General features: G+C 39.7%; 1 protein-coding gene and 1 pseudogene across 2 annotated transcripts in view; one reads left to right on the plus strand and one right to left on the minus strand.

The window, feature by feature from the left end:
* The window catches only part of LOC148718457 (uncharacterized), a 36802-nt gene extending 16593 nt beyond the window's left edge, over window positions 1-20209 (plus strand). Inside the window, exons 7-8 of one of the 2 annotated variants that reach the window (XM_088741712.1) lie at window positions 2492-2563; window positions 20041-20209. In XM_088741712.1, coding sequence (XP_088597838.1) covers window positions 2492-2563; window positions 20041-20116 — 148 coding nt within the window. In that variant the 3' untranslated portion in view covers window positions 20117-20209. The remainder of the gene's footprint in view (window positions 1-2491; window positions 2564-20040) is intronic. The other variant, XM_088741713.1, reaches the window with a different exon arrangement.
* On the minus strand, window positions 8238-9240 carry LOC148718459 (uncharacterized; annotated as a pseudogene).
* Window positions 20210-21182: the final 973 nt, after the last annotated feature.

The raw sequence follows: 21182 nt of genomic DNA on the forward strand, positions 1-21182 counted from the left end.
TAGCTGGTGATATGTTATTATTCGAAACGTACATTATCTTACAGCTCAAAACTAACAATTTGTTTGATGATATATTTGTCATAAGTACTTGTCCAATAATGAATTAAAGAACTTGACCCCAGGTGTGTTCAGTGGGTTGGGACGGTTGTACAAACTGTAAGTAAGAACCAATTGTGCCAACAATTTCATGCCAGACTGAGACAGTCTGACTATCAAAACATCCGCCTGACACTCACGCTTGAAACAGACCCAGCAATGCAGTGTATTTCAACTAAATCTTCTCTTACATGTATCTCATAATGGGGAATATTTTAAAAGAGTACTGCTTATATGTTTGGGATAAATTGTTTATTGTTGTTTAATGTTGACCTTTAGGACGTGTTTGCTTTTTCGTGAGGCTTTGCAAGAACAACATTTGTGTTCCTTAACATTGCATATTACAAATTGAAATGTTACAAACTGTTTAGATTTAACAAATGTGAGATATATTATCAAAGAAATATGTTTCATCAAAAAATTTGATTATAACTTGATAATCCAGAGTGGATCATCTAAAACTGATATATGAATAGTTTAAAATGAGGAACCACTTAGAAAGTTGTCAGTCTAAAACTATGCTTCCCCATAAATGCAGCGTCAATACAGCAAGAAATATTATGAACGTTGAAAAGTTTTCTTTTATGGCTGACTGTTTATTGGAAAAAGATATATTAATTAGCAAATCTTGACCGGCCGTGATGTGTATTACAAATAATGTGACTGCTTTGTTTCAGAATAAATTCAGGATTTTCTATGCTGAAAAAAAAGTAAAAGGTTGAAAATTGACAGCCCTCGATGAAATCCTTGGAGAAGAGATGAACATTTAAGATTCAGCTGGTTCTTGAAAAAACTCGTCAAATTGTTACAAGTATTTAAAACCAAACATTTTATGTAATGAGATACAATGAATATATGAAGTTCATATATTTTGAACTGCAGTATTAGATACGTATGATGCACGATCCTCGCAGTAGATAGTGCTATTTATGCAATAGCGAAAATCAGACCTGAAAAAACATCAGGCCTGTACGGGACTCGAACCACAGACCTCTGCGATACTAGTGCAGCGCTCTACCAATTGAGCTAACAAGCCAACTGGGAGCAGGCCGTTAAGTTGATTCGTAATAAACCCGTGAAAGTGATAAATGAGATACAATGAATATATGAAGTTCACATATTTTGAACTGCGGTATTAGATACGTATGATGCACGATCCTCGCAGTAGATAGCGCGAATCAACTTAACGTTAACCTCTGCATTTCGACTTGTTATCGATTTGAAAGTAAAACGCACTTTATCATTCATGTATTTTCAAGTAAGCGACATTTCTTGGTACGTTTGAAATCTCTTTTTTACCATGTTGTTGTACAATTTTGCTTCTGAAACCAAGAAAGGCTCTTATTTCAAAAACAGGTTAAGGAAAGCCTTGAGTCCGGGACTCTGTCATTACATTCTATACGAGTACTCTAATGCATTATCTTTGTCTCGTTGTTGTCAAGTAGCGCTTTATATAAGCACTAAAGGTTCGCGAGTCTCAGTTTCCAAGCTTTGAACGGTGAATTTACAGACGAGCTAGGAGTTTTGCACTCTTCGCATTAGATGGAAAATTGATTTACTTTTTTTTAATGAAGGCGCTATCCAGCGTACAAAATTGTATGCCGTTTTTTTTCTTCAAGGGATAGATAAGGTTTTCATGAAAAAAAAAAAAACAATTGTGAGATAAATTTTTAGGAAAAGAGGTCGGTCCTCAAGCCGATAGATAACTTCTTTAACCTATCTTTTCTTTCTTTCTTTCTTTCTTTATTTCTTTTCTTTTTTCGTGAAGTTTTTAGGAAGGGCATTTGTATTCCTTCATATTGCCACATGTTACATGTTAAAATTTTGCAAACTGTTTGGATTTAACAATTGTGAGATATATTATTAGGCAATTATGTTTCATTAGTGAAAATTTTCCATAATTTGAGAAGATAAAGAGAACCAATCAAAACTGCTATATGAATAGTGTGAAATGAGGATCCACTTACAAAGTTGTAGGTTTAAGGCACTGCGTCCCCATAAATGTAGCGTCAATACATCAATAAATATGACAAACTTTGAAAAGTTCTCTTTCAGAGCAGACTTGCCAGAAAAAGATGTATTGATTAGCAAAACTTGACCGGCCGTGGTGTTTATTACAAACAATGAGCTTCCTTCGTTTCACAATGTACTCGGGATTTTGAAGCTAGAAATATTACGGGCGTTGAACCAACCTTGAAGAAGAGATGAACATTTAAGATTTAGCCGATTCTTGAATACTTCGTCAAATTGTTACAAGTATTTAAAACCAAACATCGATGACACCAAATCACATTTGCTAGAAAAACAGCCTAAAAAGTTTCAGTAACAGTCAGTGCCTTTCCATTATTTTGTGCTACTGCCTTCCTTCCTTCTCATATTTTGATTTACTCTTCAGGGACCTGTCCAAGAACAATTTGCAGAACTTATCTTCAGGAATGTTCAAGAGCAACAGAGAACTACGGTACCTGTAAGTAGAATCCTTCTAAAGCTTTGTACTATCACTAGTTCTTAGTCATGGGATAGGGGCGACGAGGTAATTTCTCTGAGGATACGTTGAAGTGCCTGTATTAGTGCGCGCGCATGTTTCGAGATTATGTAAGTTGAAATGTCGTCAACAAATCACGCGGACTTTTTTTTGGACGTGTGCAAGTTTCTTTAGAGGAGTGGAAAGTTTTGAGTTATACGAGCAGCAATTTGTTTGGCGGTCTTTGGTATTTACCAAGTGTACCGTGAGTTTACCGTGTTACGAATAGACGCTTTTGTTTGATTTCCGTTTCGTTTCCTAATGTTTTCGGCGACCACGATGCGAGAAAGGTATAAGCTGTTATGTTTGAGGTTTCGTTTGCGAGTTGAGTTTGAGCGCTATGACTTCCAAATCCGAGGATAGCGATGTTACCGAAACAACCGAGAAAAACGACAGAACTGGACCGAGTGGAGTCCACAAACAGAAGCAAAAGGACATTCTGTTGATACAGATTAAGAGAAAGAAACGGACTGCAAAGACAAAAGTCACAAATCTCAGACATGAAATATTGGACATAAAAAGTGTGATTGAACCGCTATGGGAAGCCCTAGAGGACGCAAAAGAAATTTTAGAGGAAATCACTGCCTTCTATGTCGAAGTCGAAGTCGAAGAACAAGCTGTGAAAAAAGAACCGTTTGAAGAGTCCGAAGCGATCGAGAGAGACGTACAAAGAACGACTGAAGCGGGACAAAATGCGATCAAAGTCCGCGCGTTTAAAACCGTAAATATGAACAAGCCGTTAAGCAAGAACACAGCAGATCGCTACCAGCAATCGGCCAGAGAAGATCAGCTTAACCAAAGTCACGGCAGTCACGACAGAAACAGATATTTGAAGCCGTTAACAGTTCCGAAGTTTAGTGGTGACAAACGAAAGTTTGAAGATGTTTGGGCTCTTTTTACAAGTCTCGTAGACGAGTCAACGGAGCCAGTACATTTGAAAATGGCAAGGCTACGACAAAGCCTTACAGGGAACGCTTTGGAAGCCATCCGTGGTCTTGGAGTCACCGCCCACGAATACCAGGAGGCAAAACAAATATTAAAGACAAAGTATGAAGGTACGCGCCGGCCTCTGCGAGCCTATTTGGATCAACTAGAACAGGCACTGTTGATTAGAAGAAACGATATCTACGCGCTTGAGAAGTTTGCTGACCTTGTTAGAATCAGTGGTAAAGTTGCAGGCCGAAGGAAGAGAAGGTGAGTTACGAGATGGAACTCTTCACAGTCTGCTGGTAAAAAAGTTGCCTGATCGTCAGCTAGAGAATTGCAGTGGCTGGTTAAAGGAATGCCCCAGACAAAGATCATTCATAGGTTTCAAAGAGTAGTTGAAAGTCGAAGTCAGATTCGGAATAGAAGCAGCGGTGAACAGGAATAACTCGAAACCTGTCCAGTACGTCAGACTACCGAGAGTACCGAGATACAAGGATCGGAGCAGGATACGAAATTTACATACTGTTGCAATAGGGAAAGAGTCGCGTAGTGTGAAGACTCAGTAATCTTTCTGTCACAGTTTCGATCACGGGGTGTAATATTGCAAGGAGTTTGGCGACGGAGGAGCGGATGACCGCTGGAAGATCGAGAAAGAAGAAAGCTGTGTTTCCGTTGCCTAGCCTCTGATCACGGGGGAAAGATTGCCCAAAAGGCCCGGGAGGGGGCGCCCTTTGTGACCCCGACCAGCTGTAATGAAGGAACGCCTACTGAACCTTATTCATTACGAGCTATCCCTCTGTGGATGAAGGCCAATGCTAGAAAAATAAAAATAAACGCCATCCTAGACGACGCGTTGAACGAAACTTTCCTAAATGAATAAGGTTAATGGGGCACTGAGATTGGTCGAGCCTTTCCAAAAATTTCAAGTTTATGTTCTCAACGACATCTTCGAAACGTTTCAGTCCATACCATTAAAATTTCAAATTCAAAGGTAGATGGCGGGTTTTCAAAGGAAATCAGGGTAAAAACATATACTCAGAAAGTCGCAAGCAGTTACAGAGCTGTGAACTAGAACAAACATCAGAATGAACACCCTCACTTGACCCAATGCAGTTTTCCCAAGCCGGCCAATGATGGATGGATTTGTCGATCTTTTGATTGGCATTGATAACGCTTAACTCCATTATTCACATGTTGATCTCCGAGGGAAACATGGTTGACCTATCGCCCGCCTCGGACCACTTGGGTTGAGTAGTATTGGCGCAGCTGATAAAAACAAAACCGCGAGAACATGATCTCACGTGAATGTTATTCGCTCCTTGTTCACCAAGAGCCTAATTGGAGCGAGAGAAAAGAATCCTGTTGTGATGTCGAGAACAGCCTAAAGATGTTCTGGGAAATTGAGAAGTCTGACACAGACCGCGATGACAGACTCGTATTCAATGAAGAAGAAAGCAAAAGGAAAGATTCCCTCAAGTACAAAAATGAAAGATATCTTGTAGCCGTTCCTTGGAAAGAAAACAAACCCGATCTACCTGACACTAAACCTATGGTGCTGTTTTGCATACGAAGCACCAAAAGGAATTTGAAGAAGAAAAGCCACGTCGCCGAGGAATATCAAGTAACCATCCAGGCCTATGTTGCTAAAGGATAATTAGGAAAGGTTCTCTCAAACGAGCAGCTGCCGGCTTACGTATGGACATCAAAAGTGCGAGTCGTATTTGACTGTGCCGCTAAATGTAATGGCACTTCCTTAAATGACATAATTCATCCCGGGCCGAAATAGCTACAAGATCTTTTTAACGTCCTCGTCCGTTTTCGTTGAAACCCTGCTGGCATCGCTTGCGACATCAATGGAATGTATCTCCGGCGAAGGGCTAATACTCGAAGCGTCAGCATTTGTAATCGTTACGGTGGCCAATTTACAATTTCAACTTTGTTGATATATTCAAATTATCTCCAGATAGAGCTTAAGGAGCCCGACCGATCCCACTTCCGTCTGTTGCGGAGAGATCTTGACGCTAACCGAGAGCCAGACGTGTTCGAGTTTAAGCGTGTAGTTTTTGGAAAGAACTCTGCTGCTATGGGGTCGCAGTTTGTTGCGCAAGAAAACGTTCAAGGAAGCCAAACTAGTTAAATAAACTCATATGGAAGATTCTATTGGCAGTCTTGATAGCGATGATGAAGGAGTGGAGCTATACCATCAATTGAAGGAACTATGGGCAGTCGCCAGCATGCAAACCAGGAAGGGCATCTCTAATTCACCGAAAGTTATTGGAGCGACTTCATCAGAAGAACACACCACAAAGATAGTGATTAACAGCGGTCAAGACCCGATAACGAAGACACTGGGAATTCCGTGGAACAGTACCGAAGACGTGTTTACCTTTGCCGCTTCTCCAGTTTCCCCGGAATTTCAGACAACAAAGGGAAACGTCCTGCGTAAAGTAGCAACGGTTTTTGAACCGCTGGGATTCGTTTGCCCATACGTTATTGTGGCGAGAATTCTACTTCAGGGGCTGTGGATGCGAGGCTACAACTGGGATGACGAAGTTCAAGATGAATGGCAAACCAAATCGGGGTTTGGTTTGAGCAATTGAAAAGTCTGCAAAAGGTGAAGGTTCCCCCGGTGTCTACGAAGTCCAGAGCCTGTCAAGTCAAAAGCACATTGTGACAGTCGAACTTGGAGTAACATGGAGATTCACTCTACCAGCTGCCCCACATTTCTGAGGAGCCCATGAAGTAATGGTGAAAGCTGCTAAGAAAGACACTTACGCTGTTGTGGGAAAACGAGACATAAACGATGAGGAGCTGATCGCCGTGTTCACTGGAGTCCCTTCTTAATACCTGTCCGTTGACTTATTAGAGTTCAAGTCCACGAGACGATTTTCCGTTGAAACCTAACCATTTCTTGCTCGGCGAAATGGGAGGACACTTCGCTTCCGAGGCCATTGAAACAAATACTTCGCATCCGCGTCAACGATGGCGAAAGCTTCAAGACATTAATTATTTTACGAGTGTGGAGGGGATGGCTCAAGGAATTTTTTTCCAGCCCTTAACAGTCGACCAAATTGAACTCCAGAATGACGAGACCTAAAAGTTGAGGATGTGGTTCTAGCTTGTGAATTAGCCCGATACTCCAAGAGGACGTTGGCTATTGGGAGGGATTGTTGAAGTGTATCCTGGACGAGATGGCCACACCCGCGTAGCTAAAGTTGCGTGTGGTGTCAGGACTTTCATGAGACCGATTAGCAAACTGACTCCGCTTGGATTTGATTGTTAGAAACGCAGTGTGGGGAAGGGAGAATGTTAAAAAGACGTTACCGAACTTGTGCGGGCGCGGCTCGCGCACACGTACTTTGAGATTATCGTCAAGAAATCACGCGGATTTCTTTTTGACGTGTGCAAGTTTATTTTAAAAGAGCTGAAAGTTTTGAGTTTTTCGAGTGGCAATTTGTTTGGTAGTTGTTGGTATTTACCGTGTTTACCGTGAGATTACCGTTTACCGTGTTACAAATAAACGTGTTTGCTTGGTTTCCGTTTCGCTTCCAAACAAAGAGTGAAATATCTGCAGCAGACATTAGTAACTCATGAGACTTTATCGGCTTTTAAGTTTAGTGTTTTCTTTGACCTCAGCTTATGTAGAAAATCTGGGCAGTATTTTTAAGCAAAGACCTCAAGCTGATAGTTAACTTCTTTATCCTATCTTTTTTCTTCCTTTCAAACCACTTTGGTTGCAAGAAAAAAACATTGGTTTGGTAATGGATTTTGTGATAGCAAGCGTGTCATTAAGAGGGTTGACACGCGGCCTAAAAACTCTTTCGTAATAAATTTGAATCCATCCCAAAAGGTAGCTCAGCAAGTTAGCACATAAAGTATTTGTTTACAATTGAGTTGATCGATGGGACTTTCGTTTCATGAGAATGTGAATTCTCCAAAAGAATTTGCTCATTGTAAAACGGTAAGCGAAGGATTAAGTTCTACTACAAATGCCCTTTAGGTAAGTTTTTACGTTTTAAATCCGTATAATTTGGACATTTCTACCGGAAATTACACCGTAGAAAGTGAAGAAATTCAATGAGAAAAAGCTGCATTAAATTCACTTGTTTCTAGTTTAAATTTCTTTTGTCACTTAAGTGTTTTTTTTTAAAGAAACAAGGCTGGATATACGCACACCAGTTTGTTTGGAAGCCTTTTAAATCATTCTTATCATTACGCAAATAAATTGTTTCTGTGAAGCATCTCTGTTTAATTTTAATTACCTCTGTTTTCTCTACCATCTACTCGTTAAGTAGTGTTCAATTTATGGAGGATCTTGTCGTTATTACAGCCCTAAGTCAATTAAGTTCAGAACAAAGGCCTATACCCTCGGGCAGTACTCAAGACTTCGTGCACAGTTTTTTCCAATATGGACCGACCTATGCTGAATAACGTTATGTACGTCGGTTTTGAAAGAAGCCTTGATTCTCATATTTCGTTATCTACTTGTTACATTTGTCATGAGAAATTGAAAGAGCGAAATATCTGCAGGAGAAAACAGGATTTCGTAAGAGACTTTGTCGGCTTCTAAGTTAGTATTTTCCCTGACCTTCTTGATGTATACGTAGAAGAAGTGACTCTGAATAACATTTGATAAAAACTTGCGACAAAACGTTGCGAAAACGAACAATAAGAGAAAATAATTTGCGGGTTAGACAAAAAGTTTAGCACGTATGGAGTCCGTTTGCACGTTCAGATTAGGTTTGAATCTCTTAATATAAAGCATTTCAAACACTAAACAATCAAATTTGCTTTGACACTTTCTCAGAATCTTAAAATGACTGTCATTCAAACGATCCCTCCTACCATGCGCTTCATGAAAATGCTTGCCAATTGCCGAGTTTTTGTGTTCAGCGACACGTTGTAAAAGGTGTCGGGCCGTGTAGCCGACATAATCTGTATCGCACAGATCACATACAAAATGATAAACAACGCATCGCGGATTAACAATTGACGGCTTGGGTTCTTTAGGCTTTAGGTCTTGTTCTAATTTCTTGCTTACAAAACCTGGCTGCAAAACGAGGCCAATCTTATCACTGAGATCACACAGCTGTCTCCGAACAGAATTAGCTGAAACCTGATCTTTGAATGGTAGATTAATTCTGACTATGTTGCTCTCGTCAGCATTTCTCTCCGCTGTGCCTACAGAAGGTTTACGAGAAACAAAATTGGAAATAACAGAATCTATAAGACTACAAGGGTAATCAAGACGGCTAAAAATGGAGCGCAATTTGGCGCATTCTTCATTAAAAGCCTCTATTGTGGAGGATAGCGCATAAGCGCGATGTAACATTGTCTTTTAAAAAAGAGTCTTTTCAGCGTTTGTCAGTATGACTGTGGAAATGTAAAAGCAAGCCAATATTAGTTGGCTTTCTATAGACTTGAGTTTCAAGTTTTGTTCCATTCTTGATGATATCAATGCCGATGAAAGGAATCCTATCATCAACAGGAAGCTCCATCGTGAACAGTAAACTGAGATGTAGGCCATTCAGGGTAGTAAGAAACTTAGTGGCAGCATCAGTATTTGACAATCTTGCAAGAGTATCATCAACGTTTCCGCTGTACAAATGAGGCATCAAGCCATCGCGTGTGAGTTTCTCCTCGAGGTGGCGCATAAAGACGTTCGCCGTTAGGGGACCAACGGGGGAGCCCATAGCAACTCCATCCGTTTGCTCATACAACTGAGTATCAAACAGAAAAAGTTAATTAGTTGTGGCAATTTCTAGCAACTTCCATCAATTAGACTGGTGTACAGAGTATATAGATCATTGGATCACTCTATGGTGCAATGAACTAATGATCTTTAACCTAGCTCATACGGACATGACAGTTTACATTTATGACTTTTTGAGTCGTGTTACGAACGGTTTACTGCACTAACACCATTAGCACCTCCTCTTACGATATCTCTCTGGGGATGGAGAAAGATTTGTAAACAGGAAAAACTGTGATTTCCTTTTGCGGTCTTGTGCGTCAGGAAAATTGATAGAGGTCTTGTGATGTCCAGTCAACTGGTAGCTCTTCAGTATGATATCTTTGCGTTCAAGCTGCAGAGAGAATTCTATAAGACGTTCACGAACTTAGCCTCTTTTCGGATCTGATCGAGGAATATCTTTTGCGTTAAGCCAATCAAGCTTTAAAAACGAGAAGCCAAGGCATGTTAACATGTTATTATTCGAAAGATTATCTTACAGCTCAAAGCTAACATTTTGTTTGATGATATGTTCGTCGTAGGTACTTGTCCAATAATCAATTAAAGAACTTACCCTCAGGAGTGTTCAGTGGGTTGGACGGGCTGTACAAACTGTAAGTAAGAACCAATTGTGCCAGAAAATTAAGGCCAGACGGAGACAGTCTGACTATCAAAACATCCGCCTAACACTCACGCTTGAAACAGACCCAGCGATGCAGTGTATCTCAACTAAATCTTCTCACGCATGTATCTCAAAATGGGGAAAATTTTAAAGAATACTGCTTATAAGTTTGGGATAAATTGTTTGTTGTTACTTAATGTTCACCTTTAGGACGTGCTTGCTTTTTCGTAAGGTTCTACAAGAACATTTGTCTTCCTTAACATTGCCTTTTTCAAGTGGAAATATTGCAAACTGTTTAGATTTAACAATTTCGAAATATATTATAAGGCAAATTTGTTTTATTAAAAAAAATTATTATAACTTGATATTCTAGAGAGGATCCGCTTGCTTATATAAGAACCTATATAAGAATATTGTGAAATGAGGATCCACTTACCAAGTTTCGTTCTAAAACACTGCCTCCCCATAAATGCAGCGTCAATACAGCAGTAATGTATTCATTAGAAAATCCTGACCAGCCGCGGTGTTTATTACAAATAATAAGCCTGCTTTGTTTTACAATATATTAAGGATTTTTTAGGCTGAAAAAAAAAATAAATAAAAGTCGGAAAATTGACAGCCCTCGATCAAAACCGTGGAGAAGAGATAAACATTTACGATTCAGCCTTTTCTTGAAAAAACTATCAAATCGTGGGTTGACAGGCGGCCTAAGGAAAAGACTGTGGTTGGCTCTTTTGGTCTCGTGCGTCGGGAAAATTGATAGAAGTCATGTGATGTTCGGATTTTTTGATAGCTTCCCAATATGATTTCTTTACGTTCAAGCTGCACAGAGAGTCCCACGAGACATCCGTTAAATAAATTAAAGAAAAGATGAACATTTAAGAAATCAGTAACTTATTTTAGACTCTGTCGGCTTCTTAGCTTACGTATTAACTTTATATATAAGAACCCGGATAACAAAATATCGAGCACTTTAATGGGGCAAATTGTATAATCATAACTGGGTTAACTTCATTTTATGGTGAAATATTGAATTTTTTTAGAGTGTTTCATATTCTGAGTAAATAGTTTTTCCTTTGATATTTTACGGCCGGGAAGATACCTTCCCGCAAATGGGGTGGATCTTATTGTAAACACATGCAAGCAGATGACACAAAATTGAGCAATTTGGATACGAAAAGCTTTTAAAATTCAATTTGACTAGTCTGCACAATTAATAGATGACTGGGTCAACAACACTTTAAGCAGGAATGAACTAACCAGTTTAAGGGAGGTCATACTTTAAGGACATGACAGTTTATATGTATGACTTTTTGAGTCGCATTTGAAACGGTACGTTTCCTGCATTAACACCATTAACAATCCTTCCTACCAGATTTCTTTAAGGATGGAGAAGAATTTCTATACAGGAAAGACTGTGGTTGTCTCTTTCGGTCTCGTGCGTCAAGAAATTTGATAGAAGTCTTGTGATGTCTGGTTTGGTGGCAGCTTTTCAATACGATGGTTTTACGATCAATCTGCACAGAGATTTCAATGAGACATCTATACCAGTAACCGGTTTTTGGATTCGATCAAAGAAATATCGTTTGCCTTAAGCAAGTCAAGCTTTTAAAACGAGAACTAAAGGCATTTTTTATTATAGCTGAAAATATTTAATTATTCGAAACCTTATCTAACAGCTCAAAGCTGCCATTTTGTTGTGATATCTGTTCGTCATAGGCACTTGTTCAATAACCATCTAGAGGACTTTACCATCAGTAGCTTTCAGTTGGTTGAGATCGCTGGAGCAAAATTAAAGCCAGGCTGAGGCAGCCTGACTAGCAAAACATCTACCTAACACTCGCGCTTGGAACAGACCTACAATGGCAGTGTAGTTTAACAAAGTTTTCTTACACATATTTCTCAAAATGGGGACAAGTTTGAAAGAGTACTGCTTACAAGTTTGGTATAAATTGTTTATTGTTCACTTCTAAGAAGTGTTTGCTTTTTTCGTGAAGAGTTTTGTGTTCCTTCACATTGCCTATCACATATTGAAATTTTGCAAACTGTTTAGATTTAACAATTGTGAGATATATTATCAGGCAAATATGTTTCATCTGTGAAAATTTTCCATAATTTAAGAATCTAGAGAAAAGCAGTTAAAAACCGATATATGAATAGTGTGAAATGAGGATCCACTTACAAAGTTGTCGGCAAAAACACTGCTCCCATAAATGCAGCGTCAATACAGCAATAGATATGACAGACTCTGAAAAGTTCTCTTTCATAGCTGACTTGTAAGAAAAAGATGTATTTATTAGCAAAACTTGGCCTGCCGTGGTGTTTATTACAAATAATGAGCCTGTTTTCTTTTACTATACATTCAGGATTTTTTATGCCGAAAAAGATAATAGAAGCTAGACAATTTACGGCCATTGATCAAAACCTTGAAGAAGAGATGAACATTTAAGATTTAGCCGCTTCTTGAATACTTCGTCAAATTGCTACAAGTATTTAAAACCAAACACCGATGTAACAAATAACATTTGCTAAAAAAACACCCCAAGAAAGTTTCAGTAACAGTCAATGCCTTTCCATTTTTTTGCCTATTGCCTTTCACGAATATACGTGTTTGAATGATTTCCTGATTTTCATTTCGCCTTCTAACTTTTTTGCGACACGATGGGAAAAAATTATGAGCTGTTGTTTTATTGAGATTTCGTTACATGAGTTGAGTTTTGGAGTTGAGCGCTATGGCTTCTTAATCCGAGGATAGCGATGTTACCAAAGTTACCAAGAAAAACGACAGAACTGGACCAAGTGGAGTCGACAAACAGAAGCAAAAGGACGTTCTGTTGATACAGATTAAAAGAAGGAAACGTACCGCAAAGAGAAAAGTGACAAAACTCAGACATGAGTTGGAAAGACTATGCGTAAAAAGACTCCGAAATAACGGACATATAAAGTGTAATTGAACAGCTGTGGGCAGCCCAAGAGGACGCACAAGAAATTTAAGAGGAACTGACCGCGTTCTAAGTCGAGGTCGAAGAAGAAGCTGGGATAAAAGAACCGTTTGAAGAGTCCGAAACGATCGAAAGAGACGTACAAAGAACGATTGAAGAGGGACAAAATGCGAACAAAGTCCGCGTGTTCAAAACCGTAAATATGAACTGGCCGTTAAGCGAGAACACAGCAGAACAAAACTACAAGTAATCGGCCGAGAAGATCAGCTGAAAGAAAGTCACGGCAGCCAGGACGACCGAAACTGATATTTGAAGCCGTTAACAGTTCCGATGTTTAATGGTGACAAAAGGAAGTTTGAAGATGTTTGGGCCCTTTTTACAAGTCTCGTAGACGAGTCAACGGAGCCAGTGTAATTGAAAATGGCAAGGCTAGGACAATGCCTTACAGGGAACGCTCTGGAAGCCATTTGTGTGCTTGCAGTCACCGCCCACGAATACGAGGAGGAAAAAGAAATATTAAAGATGAAATATGGAGGTACGCGCCGGCTTCTACGAGCTTATATGGATCAACTAGAACAGGTGCCGTTGATAAGAAGCAACGACATCCACGCGCTTGAGAAGATTGCTGACCTTGTTAGAATTAGTGGTAGAGTTACAGGCCGAAGGGAGACGCGGTGAGTTGCTAGATGGAACTATTCACAGCCTGCTGATAAAAAAATTTACCTGATCGTCAGCTAGAGAATTACAGTCGCTGGTTAAACGAACGCGCCAGATGAGAGAGGCACAGGTGTTCCATGGGAGGGGGCGCCCGCTTTGACCCTGACCAGCTGTAATGAAGGAACGCCGACTGAACCTTATTCGTTACGAACTGTCCCTGTGTGGATTAAGGCCAATGGTAGAAAAATAAAATAAACGCCATTCTAGACGACGCATCGAACGAAACTTTCCTAACTGAAGGGAATGCTGGGGTAATGGGACTGCGAGAGCCTTTCGAAAAATTTGAAGTTCATGTTCTCAACGACACCTTCGAAACTGAAAATGAAGATGGCAGGTTTTTCAAGGAAATCAGGGTAAAACATGTCCTCAGAAAGTCGCAAGCAGTTACAGAGCTGAAACATCAGGACAAAAGGCCTCACCTGACCCAATATTAATGCAGTTTTCCCAAGCCGGCAAATGATGGAGTTGTCGATCTTTTGATTGGCAATGATAACGCTGAACTCCATTATTTACATGCTGATCTTCAAGGGAAACATGGTGGACCTATCGACCGCCTCTATCCACTTGGGTGGATCCCGTTATTAGTTTCTTATACACTAGAGAGCCTAATTGGAGTGAGAGAAAAGAATCCTGTTGCGATATCGACAACAGCTTAAAGAAGTTCCGCACAATTGAGAAGTCTGGCACAGACGGCGATGACAGACTCGTACTCGCCGAAGAAGAAAGACTAGCTTTAAGCAAAGTGAAAGATTCCCTCAGGTACAAAATAGAGGATATCGTGTAGCCGTTTCTTGGAAAGAAAACAAACCCGACCTCCCTGACGCTAAACCTATGCAATGTCTTGCTTACGAAGCACCAAAAGAAATTTGAAAAAGAACAGCCTCGTCGCCGAGGAATATCAAGCAACCTTCCAGGCCTATGTTGATAAAGGATATTTACGAAAGGTTCCCTCAACCGAACAGCTGCCAGCTAAAGTATGGTATTGGCCGCATTCTCCGGTCGTGAGAATGGATAAATCGACAACAAAAGTGCGAATCGTATTTGATTGTGTCGCTAGATGTAATGGTACTTTCTTAAGTGACACGAGTCAATCCGGGCCGAAATTACTACAAGATCTTTTCAACGTCTTTGTCCGATTTTTTCGAAACCTTGTTAGCATCGCCTGCGAACTCAAAGAAATGTACCTCCAGATAGAGATTGAGGAGCCGGACCGATCCCACATCCGACTGGTATGGAGAGATCTTAAAACTAATCGAGGGCCAGACGTATTCGAGTTTAAGCGTGTAGTTTTGGAAATAATTCCGCCCCTATGGAGTTTGTTGCGCAGGAAATGATCGAAGAAACCAAGACTGTTATCCACTTACAGTTGAGACCGTCTTGAAGTTCACCATATAGACGATTCTATTGACCGTCTTGAAAGCGATGATGAAGGAGTGGAGCTATACCGTCAACTGAAAGCACTATGGAGTTCAAGATGAATTAGCAAACTAAATCGGGGTTTGGTTCGAGCAATTGAAAAGTCTTCACCAGGTGAAGATTCCCCGGTGTCTGTGATGTCTAGAGCCTGTCAAGTCAAAACACATTGTGACTTTTGTCGATGCCTCTCAACAAGCCTAAACTGCAGCAGTCTATACCCGATATGATAACGATTATGTAATCATTCGTCTGATTGCAGCAAAGAGTAAAGTGGCAACATTGAACCGGATGACAGTACCCAGACTGGAACTCATGATGCGACTTTGGGCCTGCGCTTAACACAGTCGTTGCTGGCGGCCTTAAAAGTACCAATGAAGACGTTTTACTCTGACAGTAGAGATGTTTTATGGTGGATTCGAGGACGCGGCAAAGACTTTCGACCATTCGAAGCCAACCGAATTGGCGAAATACAGATGTTCACTGAACCGTCGCAGTGGTAGCATGTCTCTACTGAAGAGAATCCAGCCGATTTATGCCCAAGAGGGGCCACGCCCTCAGAGTTAGCCGAGTGTTCCTTGTGGTGGAATGGCCCTAGCTGGCTGACAGATGATTTCAGTAAGTGGTCAAAGATGAAAGTCCTGGATAAACCCAGTGAAATGCCAGGGATGAGAAAGTCGAAGAAGAAAGAAGATATAAATGCCTATGCAACCCTTATGACGTGTAATCTCCAGAAAGGAACCGCACCGAACACAGCAACACACTAGAAGAGGGGAGACTAGATCCGAAACGGTTTTGCAGTTGGACGCGTTTGGTTCGAGTACACGTGAAAGTAAGAAGAGTATTACAAAACATGCGTTACACAGACAACAGGAATGAAAGTATGTAACTGTTGCTCGAAGAAATAAAGGATTCTGAAGGAGAAATAGTGGATTTGGCCCAACGCGAAGCTCTCTGTAACTAATACACAGCTTTGAACTAAGGAAAGTCGATATCAAAGAAAAGCCAGTTGATAAAGCTCAACCCATGCATCGACGACTATGGAGTTATTCACAATGATGGTCGATTAAAGTTCGCAGGTTTTCTATCCTATGATACCAGATTTTGACTCATTCTGCCTTGTGGACACTGGTTGACGAAACTTATAATTAAGCATTATAATGAGAGAGGAAATCATGTTGCTAGAGTAAACTTCACTCTTTGCCAGCGAGACTGGATCATCGTCGCACGCGAGGAGATTCGCGAGTGGGATCACGAATGTAATGAATGTAAGTGAAGAGAAAACAAATTATTGCCCCACTCCCGTTCCTCTGTTAAGCAGGCGAAGCTTTGGATATATCTTTTTTTACAGATATAATCCTGATGTTGGATCCATGTATGTGAGTGCACTATCAATGTGGATATCCAAGTACTTAACTGTGCTAACTTCCTTAAGATGGTGATCGTTAAAGCGGATGTCGATGTCATCTGATCGTCGTAAAGCAGGAAGTGAACCAATCTTCTTTGCCGCAGATTTGCCAGGATGTGGTACCATTTGGTTCTGTGTCAGCCAATTACTAACATTCTTCAGGTTTTTATTAACACAATTTGCGACGTGAATAGCGCTTGGGTCACTGGAGTGAATTTTTGTGTCGTCAGCGGAAAGCGTACAATTAGAAAATTCTACAGCTGATTTCACACCGTCATAATGTATTGAGAGAAGGGATGGTCCCAATACAGAACCCTGCGGCACTCCATAGCATAAGTTCGGAATATCTGAGCTCGAGCCCTTACAGACAACATACTGTTTACGGTGTTCTAGATAACTCTCAAACCACTTATGTGTAATTCAGTTACACCAGCATTTTTTAGCTTCGAGAGTCATATCTCGTGGTTAATTACATCAAACGCTTTGCGCAAATATCAGGCAAATATCTTTAATTTGTGAAAAATTTCAATAATTTGAGAATCTAGAGAGAACCAATTAAAACTGGTCTGTGAATAATGTAAAATGAGGATCCACTTACAAAGTTATAGGTCTAAGACACCGCTTCCCCAGAAATGCAGCGTCAATTCAGCGATAAATATGACAAACTTTGAAAAGTTCTCTTTCATAGGTGACTTGTCAGAAAAAGATGAATCGATTAGCACAACTTGACCGGCCGTGGTGTTTATTACAAATTACGAGCCTGTTTTGTTTAGCTATACATTCAGGTTTTTTAGTGTCGAAAAAGAAAATAGAAGCTAGAAAATTGACGGCCGTTGATCAAAACCTTGAAGAAGAGATGAACACTGAAGATTTAGCCGCTTCTTGAATACTTCGTCAAATTGCTACAAGTATTTAAAACCAAACATCGATGATAACAAATCACATTGCGAGAAAGACACCCTAAAAATGTTAAGTAACACTCAATGCCTTTCCATTTTTTCGAATACTGCCTTCCTTCTAGATAGGCTGTAGGCACCATGTTATGGTGTCGGTAGGTTCGTGATTGATTTTTAATTAACTCAGCTTGGTTTTACAAGATTTGTAGGTTAAGTTTACATAGGAATTAAACAAAGTACAGCAAAGGAATAAGGAAAAAAAATTAGCAATAAAATAGGTAGAGTTAGGATCATCCAAATAGCAAAGAATGGATGACCTAGTGGATGACCCCTAATTATAAGATACAGTTAAGGGAAATATTAAGAATAAATTTTTTTGTATAAAAAGGGTTACTTCACGCACTAAGGTAGATAATTAAAAAGAGTAACAATTAAGTATAGAGTTCTTTAGGGTTTTACGAAACATTCTAAGAAAATTTGAATTATATTAGTTATACTTGTAGTTAAGGAATTCCAAAGGCGAAGGCCAGTGAATTTTAGGGACCGTAGGCCATATTGAGTAGTATTAACTGAGGCTACATAAAGGTTTCTGTTACATGATTGCCTCGTTGAATAGGAATGAAGAGAAGATGTAGATTTGAAATATTTACTGAAACAAGGGGGTAACAGTCTATGTGACCACTAATAAACAAAAGAGAGAATCTGTACTTCAGTAACATCGTTGAGTTTAAGAAGATTGAAAGATTTCAACAGAGGCTCAGAATGGGATTTTGGTTCTGAAAAAGATATATTCTGATTGCTTTTTCGGATAACAAATAGTTGTGTTAGAAATAAGGGAAAGGTTAAACCCCAGACATGAACGCCATAAGTGAGGAATGGATAGATAAGGGAGTAATAGAGCATGGCAAGAATATCTTGGTTGACAAAGTGTCTCACTTTTGACAATATACCTACAGTTTTGGATAATTTCAAACAACGCTCATTAACATGACTTTTCCATGTTAAGTTAGAATAAAATGTTATGCCTAGGTACTTAGTGGAGTCAACGTGTCTAACAAGTACATCATCAATTTTAATTCTTAATGACTGATTAGGTTTAATTTTACTGGAATGAAAAAGAATAAAGTTAGTTTTAGAAATACTAAGTGCTAATCGATCAGATTTCATCCATTCAGCAACAGATTTTAGTTCACGATTTAGAGTTGTTTCAAGGTGACTAGGGTTTTTGCTTGAAAAAGAAATGGTAGTATCATCAGCAAATAGATGGAAATGTTAGTAAGCTAGAAGTATTGGGCAATCATTTACATAGAATAGGAATGAAAGGGGTCCTAAAATAGACTCCTTGTGGGACACCACAAGTCACAGGTAATGAAGGTGAATTATGACCATTGACATTTACAAATTGTTCTCTTTGGAATAAGTAAGATTTAAACCAATCAAGCACGACACTTCTTATTCCATAGTGGTTAAGCTTAGTTAATAGGATCGTATGATTAACAGTATCAAATACTTTTTTCAGATCTATAAATATACTACAACCAAATTTGTTATTATCGATGGACTGCCGAATACATTCAGTGATAGAAAAAAGAGCATGGGTAGTCGAACATTTTTCTCTGAAACCAAACTGAAGTGGATAAAGTATTTTTAATTCTTCCAAATAACTGTAGAGGCGATGGTACATAGTTTTTTTCAAATAGTTTAATATAGTTAGAAATAACAGAAATTGGTCTATAATTGTCTATATTAAATCTTGAGCCCTTCTTAAAAAACAGGAGTAATCCTCGCTAATTTTAATTTCTCAGGAAGATTACCACTAACAAAGGAATCATTGACTAAAAATGCAAGAGGCTCGGATATATATTCCCCAATAGTTTTCAAAATAGCAACAGGTACACTGTATGGGCCAGAAGACTTGCTAGCATCCATCTTGCCAATAAAAGTCCAAATTTCATTTGAAGTGACAGGGGATAAAAAAATTGATCCTGAGTAGTTACCCTAAGGTAGAATAAGGGCTATGACTTCCCCGAGGGGTTCCCTTCTCCGTAGTCTTACCAATATTAGCAAAGAAATTGTTAAAGATGTTAGCAATGTCATTAGGGTTATCAACAGACTTATTGTAAACCTTACCAAGCCCTTTACAACTTTCAAATTGGCGGACTATCGTAAGACACTCGTTATGCCTCTTGTGACTCGTGTCGACTCGTGTGATCTGGTTCTGTTCCAACTCTCGTGATTGCTAAACGAATCTGGTCGGGTTTCTTCTGATTCATTTTTAGTTTTGTCGGGCTTAATTGGATGTTTGTTCAGGGTGTCGCCTCTGCATTTCGACTAGTTAACGATTTAAACGTAATTCGAAGTTTATCATTCAAGCACATTTTGGCCTACTTTCAAAATAAAGAAAATACAATCAGAGGAGAATATGAGCGCGCAGCTTTTTGATAATACTCATTACTTGCCATCGGATTTGTGGCCGAAATGTTTTGAAGCTAGTTGGAGTTAGAGTAAGATTTGGAGCTAATCAGAGGGATAATACTGAAGACTTTGTAAAACCACGGCGTGGTACATTTAAGAGGAATGCATTGTGATCCAAGACTCTTTGTACCTTTCCCTTGGCGAGTTTTCTCCGGCAAGCTACTTTCCCCCCTAACGTCCGAGCATCTGATTGTTTTTTTTATTGCTCCATGTCTGTTCCAGAATTAGATTGTGAGGGGACAAGATTTTTCTATTTTCTAACTGCCTTGTATTTTTATTTACTCTCCAGGGACCTGTCCAAGAACAAGTTGCAGAAATTATCCTTAGGAATGTTCCAGAACAACAGAAGACTATCCTACCTGTAAGTAGAATCCTTCTAAAAGTTTATACTTTCACTAGTTCTTAGTCATGGGATAGGGGCGACGAAGTAATTTCACTGAGGATACTTTGCACTCATCATAACTGCCTGTATTGCAGTTACGATGAGTGCAGGTTAACCCTCCTGTGGCATGAGAAATTGAAAAGAGGGTTATGAAGAGGTTACTGAGCTTGTGCGCGCGCGTGCTTTGAGATAATGTAAGCTAAAATGTCATTAAAAAATCATGCGGAGTATTTTTTTTTTGACGAGTGCAAGTTTCTTTTAGAGGAGTTGAAAGTTTTAAGTTTTTCGAGTGGCACTTTGTTTGGCGGTCGTTGATATTTACCGTGTTTACCGTCACTTTACCGTTTACTGTATTACGAATAGAGGCGTTTGTTTGATTTCTGTTTGACCTTCTGACACTTTTGGTGACCACCATGGGAGAAAGGTATGAGCTGTTATTTTTTTGAGGTCTCGTTTGCGAGTTCAGTTTTGGAGTTGAGCGATGTGGCTTCCGAATCCGAGGATAGCGATGTTATCGAAGTTACCGCAGAGGAAAACGTCAAAACTGGACCGAATGGAGTCGAGAGATTAAGAGAAGGAGATGTAGTGCAAATACAAAACTGACAAAACTTAGACATGAGTTGGAAAGACTATGCGTAAAAGATTCCGAAATAACGGACATAGAAAGTGCGATTGAACACATGTGGGCAGCCCTAGGAAACGCACAGGAAATTTCAGAGGAACTGACCGCGTTCTATGTCGAAGTCGAAGAAGAAGCTGGGAAAAAAAATCATTTGAAGAGTCCGAAACGATCAAAAGAGACCTACAAAGAACGATTGAAGCGGGAAAAAATGCGATCAAAGTCCGCGCGTCCAAAACCGTAAATATGAACCGGCCGTTAAGCAAGAACGAAAGGAATCGCTACAAGCAGTCCGCCCGAGAAGATCAGCTGAACGAAAGTTTCGACAGCCACGACGACCGAAATCGATATTTGAAGCCGTTAACAGTTTCAACGTCCGATGGTGATAAAAGAAAGTTTGAAGATGTTTGGGCCATTTTTACAAGTCTCG

The sequence above is a fragment of the Stylophora pistillata genome, chromosome 12 (assembly GCF_964205215.1).
Source record: "Stylophora pistillata chromosome 12, jaStyPist1.2, whole genome shotgun sequence".
Classification (NCBI taxonomy): Eukaryota; Metazoa; Cnidaria; class Anthozoa; order Scleractinia; family Pocilloporidae; genus Stylophora; species Stylophora pistillata.